General features: G+C 36.1%; 1 protein-coding gene across 1 annotated transcript; it reads right to left on the bottom strand.

Moving 5' to 3' along the window:
* Positions 1-320: 320 nt before the first annotated feature.
* LOC145622278 (SUPPRESSOR OF GAMMA RESPONSE 1-like) lies at positions 321-6970 on the bottom strand. Its single transcript, XM_081676391.1, has 8 exons — positions 6791-6970; positions 6594-6661; positions 5370-5420; positions 4017-4158; positions 2272-2458; positions 1753-2195; positions 861-1256; positions 321-738 (listed from the first exon to the last, which is right to left on the bottom strand). The coding sequence occupies exons 3-8, from the start codon at positions 5378-5380 to the stop codon at positions 688-690; spliced, it is 1230 nt and encodes a 409-aa protein (XP_081532517.1). The 5' UTR covers positions 5381-5420; positions 6594-6661; positions 6791-6970; the 3' UTR covers positions 321-687.
* Between the last annotated feature and the right edge of the window lie 317 nt (positions 6971-7287).

The following is a 7287-nucleotide window of genomic DNA, read 5'->3' as shown; positions in this document are numbered from 1 at the left end:
TTTTTAATTTGATTTGATGAGGATGAATAAAGATTTCTGCTTGTTATATATCAATTTTTTAAATCTCAAATCCAGTACCAAATTGGACAGATGTTCTCAACATCCTTCATTCACAAAATTACAACATCCATTCATTCACTTCACGCCATAATAATAAGAGTAACTTTGCTGCATTTTGTAACATCCTTCAACTTCATGAATGTTTCACAAACACCAGAATAGCATAACAAAATATGACCCACCAGCCTCACGTCCTGACTCATCACGAATGATCAAGTGTAGAATAAAAATCATACAGAAAGAGGGCAACACTCATAAGCTACAAAAGCAACATAATCTTCCATATATTTCGTCTGGATGCATCAATACAGAAAAGGATGATGAGCTGATATGAAAAACATCAAAACCGGTCCATGTTAAACAGGTTTGGAATCACAGGAGCGAGTTCGGCTCCTTACTGAGTATCATCTCACATTCACAAAAACATGATGACATGCACAAGATAAGCCTACTCGCTAAGATCAAAACAGGAGGGCTATACATTTGATCTAACCCCAACCACCATGCCTCATGCCCCTCATACATGGATTACAAAAAAAATTAGGAAATTTCCGTCAGCTGTTACCCGGAGAATGTAGTGAATACAAAAGGTTGCTTGAGCGTGATGGCACTTCCATCGTTAGTAGCTCACCCTTTGCCTATGCCCCAGGCATTGTAGCTATCTTGTGATCCGAACTCCTATATGGCCAAATTAAAAGATAGTGATAGTTTTTATATTAGTTGCTACAATTTGACTTCCATGGTCTCCAAGCTATTAAACAAAGAAATATCATATAAGACCATGCATTACCATAACTTACCATCTGGCCTAGTCTGAATTCAGGTGGTGTACCTAAATCTGTGATTGCAGCATCAAGGGCTAAATTCATGCATTCTTCCAGATCTTTCTTTAGTTGTTCAGGTCCCAAATGAGAATACTCTGAAAAAACAGATCTCTTCTTCACTACAGTACCTTCATCATTTATATTTGTAGACTCGCTTGGGAGGAAATCATCCATCAGAGATATCGCTTCCATAAGCTGTTGGGTATTTGGCAGATCCTGTGACAAAAATAATTCCTCAAACTGATTTTCATCGGCGTGTCCCACAACTTGATGATCGGTATAAGCCTCACACGCAAACTCTATGTTATAATCATCAGTTGATATGTTTGGTTCAGGTTGCAGCGCTTCATCACCAAATACCATGTGGTGATCCTGTGAAGAAATTATAAATTATATAATAAAACAATCTTCCTTGTCACAAAAATGAATAGGCAATGAACAAAACAATGCAACAACTTAAAATTAATCGTTTGTACAGCTGAGCAGCAGGCAGCAAAATCAAAGATCAAACACATTGTTCTTGTGTCAGTTGATTTATAGCGTAAATGAGTAACAATAATGGATATGCCACTTCTTGACTCAGCAGCATATCATAGAGTTGCATACGTGAGGGTGAAGCACTTGGATCTACATACATACTAGATGACAGCAATAAACTACTATCGGCCTAAATTATTATTACAATAAATGCAGCATAGGCATTACCAGACAGATATATAATAAGTCACTAATATGCTTTATAAAAATATTTCTTTGTAAACTATGAAGGCCTGTAATGTCAGGAAAGCATCTATTCGCATAAAAATTAAAAGCACTGCTAAATGTGCATAAATTGCATAATTTTTCAAAAAGTCGATAATAACATCACCTGGACACCAGAGGGTGCAATCAGAGCAATCTCATGTAGCTTATCATTCCTAGGAGGCTCAAGAGTCACATTGACAACTGCCACATCTGAGATATGATCTACAACCTTATCGCTCTGTTTCACCAGCTGCTGCTGATAGAAAATTTTTGAAATAACATATACTCCATCCTTTTCATCCTCCTCTCTACCCAGATGATATTGATGCATGACCCAATTCGTCTTCTCCAATTTGCCCCCTTTTGCAGAGCTAACATACAGAACCATAATCTTCTTGCAACCTTTTTGTACCCCATTGAGCATAACTGGTTTGGTCCGACCAGTTTTATGCCAACGCACATCACCCGAATCATCACCATGGATTTTCCGTCTCTTTTTTGTACCAGTGTTGTAAGCTTTTGTAGTTCTATGGAAAAAGTGAGACGGACATCCGTCTTGCTTGACACCTTGATTTAATTATTAGAAAGAGTTAATTACTTACAAAACCCAGGTAATAAGTATGCTTGATAATTTGCAACTCGCCTGGTAGATTTTGCGGGTGAGTGTAACAAATTCCACTGTCTTCATCAACAGTGGGGATGAACTCATCGATGAAAGGGTGTGGTACCTCATCTCCAACGCCATTCTTTGCTATTAAATGTTGGATTATTTCCTGGTCTGTAGGATCAAATTTCACACCTCTTGGTAATCCTGGCCACTCCTGAGCTACCTGAGAGTGAAGGAACAAGAAAGATCTAAATGTGTACAAAATGCACATGCAGAGAAAAGCAATAAATAGTCCAGTCACAGGCGATATCACCAATCACCAAGGAAGCAGGCATAGGTTACACATAAAGCTCTACATTTTTGCTTCTGCTAACAAGAATATCCTTAATGTGTCAGAGCTCAACATGACTAACTGTTTAGAACTTTACATTATAAAAACACAATAGCACGTATTCATAGTATGTGCTTGTACTGAATATGAAGCAGAGATATAGCAATGCAAAAAATCAAATGTGCATGCAGTTTGACAGGTTATTGTAAATTTGTCATACTCCAAAAACAATGCCAACAGTTAACTGATCTCAAAATAGCAAATTTTATCAAATCTCCATGTATTTTGTACAGTTCAATGGTAGTTTTAAGTTCCTTTAAAATCAAAGCTGCGGATTATTTCACATCTCAAATATTTTCCATTCAATTGGTACTTTGGGCTTTATTAGGAGAACACTGCAAATCAAAGTCAACAAACAAGGGATTGGATGAAGTAGAAACAAAAATGAATTGACAGATATAGCATTGATTTCAGTTAAATGCATCACAGGGGTTTAACTGCACAACAAACATGAGACTGGATGGAGAAAAGAAAACAGATTACTTACCCTTGTCTTGGGACTTCTCTAGATCTCTGACCTCTATGAAAATCTAGGAAAGCTTCACTGGAATACCTCAAACCCTCCTCCTCCCTCTTTCCTCTGCCCATTACTATCCTGCATCTTCACACTGCCATAATTTTCCAAGCACTACTCACTAGCTCATTGCCACCTACCTGCTATGATTCCCTCTTTACTCTCCTCAAATCCTACACAGACCAGCTAAAGAGTGCTACACTACCTTTTTGTCCCAACAATTCAAATATCAGACTGCTCTTTGTTTAGCTATTCACCACAAATGGTCACCACATTGTTCGTCAAAGTTCCAACCATCGTGATTTGGCTGGTTTGATTCAAAACTGCTTAAGGGTTTGATAGTAAGAGTAAAAAAAATGAATTAAAAAGGACTCCATTAGCACTGATTTAGAAGAAAGAGATATCCCATGGGGATTTCAAGGGTTTGCAACATGAAAACAGGAAGCAGGCAAGACATACTGCAAACAAAAGTAAAAGCAAGCTAGGAAATGATAATGCAACATTATCAAACACTTGAAGCTTTTTCTACAAACTCAGAATAATAAGGTTGTAAGTACATTGGAAATTTCCCAAAACGAGCAAAAAACAATATAAGTACATTTTGGAGTCACAGGGAAAATTGATTAAGGGGGCATTCTCTTCTTCTTATAAAAGATCTTATAAAATCATATTAGATCTCATAAGATCCTATAAGGTCTAATAAATTCTATAAGATCTTAATAAGTTCTGTAAGATCTAATATGATCCTATCAGATAAAATAAGTTTTACAAAATATTATAAGATTTAATTAGATCAGATCTAATAAGACAAAGAGAACGCATGCTAAATGCGGTCTTACAGCAAGTCAAAGAGCAGTCAGATCAGGAGTGTATTACGTCATTGTTATCGATAATATGGTGGCAGCTTGGGCACAATCTAGTTGGGTTGCTTTTCCACTTGCCATTCCCCACATCACATGTCTTAGATGGAAACTTTATTTTGGTAGCAATTCTTTTACCGTCAACCAGCCATGAAAGTCTGCATTGTTCAGGAAATTATATTAGAGCTTGTAAAATCGATAAACACAATTCACTACTACTTCATGAGCATAAACCCTTTAAAAGTGCAGTAAGAGACCTTAAGCTAATTCTTTCCACTGTAACACATCAAGATTTGAAATCCATACTATTACCACATAACGTTCATGAAAGAGCATCATGGTGTGGCAATATCAACATACATCTCTTGATCCAAAACCAATGAAATGCTGTGCCATTTTCCACCTATAACAAGCTGTCAGATGCAAAGCATCTAATGCCACATTGTCATTCATTATTAAATAATGGGCATTTCCAGCAGGCAATATTGTTAAAGATATCAAGCGATTAAGTAATAGCAATTCAATTAGGTTCAAATGCTAAATTCCAACATCCAATACATCACAGGCAGTTAGGTGGATTTAGGGGCGAAACCGCGAAAACACTCCAAGTCGAGCTCCATTCCAGTTATGCTCCACTTGCTAGGGATCCAGCTTGACTAGAATCAATGCTTTGACCGATAATCAAAGGTAATTAATAGTCTCTCAATTATCCTAGTGTTATTTAATATTCAAACCACCAAAAATGAGATATCAAGTGCCTAAGCACCTTAGCATTGGAGTACGCCAGGACTTGCAGTGCAAGATTTATGACTTAGCCCACATGCTGTGGAAAGTGGAAACTACCTTTTCACAGTTGCTCGCTCAATAATGCAAGAAATAAAATTTCTGCTGAAGTGCTGAGTTATACTTTCATGTGAATTTCAAGCTCCTAAGTCCAAAGTATATAAAACTTTGAGAAATTGTACAAGGTGAAAACTATGTTATAAGTAGTACACACACGTTGATGTATGTCTCTAGCTTGAATCAGATAAATACTAAAGCTATTTGACTCAACGTGAATACTAACCTTTTCATACCAGTAATATTACCATCTTTTGTTGCCAGACACTACTAGACAAAACAAAAGCATTCATATTTTGAAAGTTGACGCCCACACTGCAATCATTTATAAGAAATTGCTTCATAAACCAATCTACATATGCCATAGAATGATATAAAGTGATAGAACAGAATAAACAAATTTAAAGATACCTATAACTTCACGAACATTACAGCATTTTGCTATTTATTTTTTTTCCTTTTATATTTTTTTCTGGTGGGGTGGGAGCGAGAGGACAGAAAGAGGGGCACAAAGGCTGGAATATCTGACCTGGGTTTCATCGTTTCTGCCGTATCAGGGATTATCCTCTGTGTTTGACATCTGAGCCCAATTACACAAAATATATATAATAGTTACATAACCAATTACATTATTAGAAATTTATAAGACAAAATCAAAGTTAAGCTTTCTATTCCTTACATTTGATTCTATTGCCAAACAATCACATTACCAAACCATTAACTCTTTAGCAATCACTAGGGACTTCTTCACTTACCATTAAGCAATAGCAGCATCAAGAACAATAGTAGCGTTTACATCACTAGGGACTTCTTCAATCCAAACACGCAACTCAACATAATTTTTGCTAATGTGAGCAAACTTGTGAGCAGCTCCGTTATTTATATATATAAACTTCGGGTGGTAATGAGCAGCTTCGTTATTTATATATAAGCGTCGTTATAATTTCTCGTCAAAGTTTAGAATTTCAGAAATAAAACAACCAATACACTCAGTTGGTATGAGTTGAGCACTAAAGCATACGCCAATGCACCTTTGCTTCCAACACAAAGACATCAATGACTTATATAGTTATATAGTTCCAGTCTTCTAGAATATTAGTGGTTACTCGCCTGGGTCAAAACTTGAAAGCAGTATGCATGCATCAGAAAACTTCTCTAACGTATCAAAAACTACTCTGATTACAAGAAGATGTGCATCAGAAAAGTACTCAGAGCGAGGATCTAGGCTAGCTTGGTGCTTCAGGCAAGTCAGCTAAATAAATCTGTCATATGCAGAAGACTATCCTTGGACCTCGCTTGCTTAAGTGAAAAATTCTATTCGAAAAACAATAGTCTAAGTTTGTAAGATTAACTATATGTTATAATGTTATATCTCCTAATCTCCAAAACCGGAACCGGACAACTTATTGCTTACAAATGTGCACGCAATTGAATCTAAATATAAACTAATCAAGTATATTCATAACATTCAACCATTGCGCATTTTGCCACAAATATTCACAAAACCAAATTCAAATTCTGGCAACTACAAAAAGTAAAAATGCAGCAGAAGCGATTGAACAAATAACTGGCATATACTTGATAAATCATGCATCAACTATAGGAAGAACGAAATCCGATTACAAAGATTTTGAAATGTAGAAACTGGACAAAATAACTTGAGCATTATACGAATGGATCGTAACTAAATTAACATCAGCTCAAATGCCTCAAAATGACTATTGCGAAAAAAAAAATTAGGGCAAAAAAATACCACGCCATTGACGCTGAAGGATGAAACTGAAAACTTCTGATCTGAGACGTAATCCCTCGTAAGAAAATCTGCACTCGAAAATTTCAATAACAAATTATATTTACAAGAATCGAATCCACAACAAATCTAATCAGAAATTCTAGAAGAAAAGAGAGAAAATCGAAAGCGAAAATGGAGAAGAAAAATGGTAAAAGAACCGTTAGGACGCTTTCCGATGTCGGAGAAGAGACCTGGACCGTTGGCCGACGGAGGAAGAGAGAAGAGAGAGGAGAGAGTAAGAGGTAGATAGAGGAGAAGGAAGAAGAAGGTGACGACCAGTCGATGAGTACCAACAAAATGACAAAGAGGGAAAATAACACACGAGGTAGTGATGAGGAACGGCGGAGGCTCAAAAGGTGGCGTTTGGAGAAATATTGTTACCGCAATTAGTTTTCTGATCCGTGCAATATACAAACGTAAAATCGAGAAAAGTGTATTTTAATTGATTGGGTTTTATGTTATGAATAAAATTTGCACACTAAATCTTACAAAAAAAAATGTCTAATAAGATGTTAGATTTGTTTAGGGGTGCACATTTAATTATGGAATTTATTATTTTTTAATCATAAAAGTAGAAAAATAGTCTTCTAAGATTATAAGTTTATAATTTTATATATAAGTTTATAAGTTTATTATTTAGCCATTTGATTAAGCA

The sequence above is a fragment of the Chenopodium album genome, unplaced genomic scaffold (genome assembly GCF_948465745.1).
Source record: "Chenopodium album unplaced genomic scaffold, dcCheAlbu1.1 scaffold_32, whole genome shotgun sequence".
Taxonomy (NCBI): domain Eukaryota; kingdom Viridiplantae; phylum Streptophyta; class Magnoliopsida; order Caryophyllales; family Amaranthaceae; genus Chenopodium; species Chenopodium album.
This window is presented reverse-complemented; position numbering and strand designations above follow the sequence as displayed.

Coding starts and splice junctions, on each gene's coding strand:
- LOC145622278 (XM_081676391.1), bottom strand. Junction 2,196..2,271: donor TCACCCGCAAAATCTACCAG/GCGAGTTGCAAA, acceptor AATTAAATCAAG/GTGTCAAGCAAGACGGATGT. Junction 1,257..1,752: donor TTGCACCCTCTGGTGTCCAG/GTGATGTTATTA, acceptor ATTTCTTCACAG/GATCACCACATGGTATTTGG.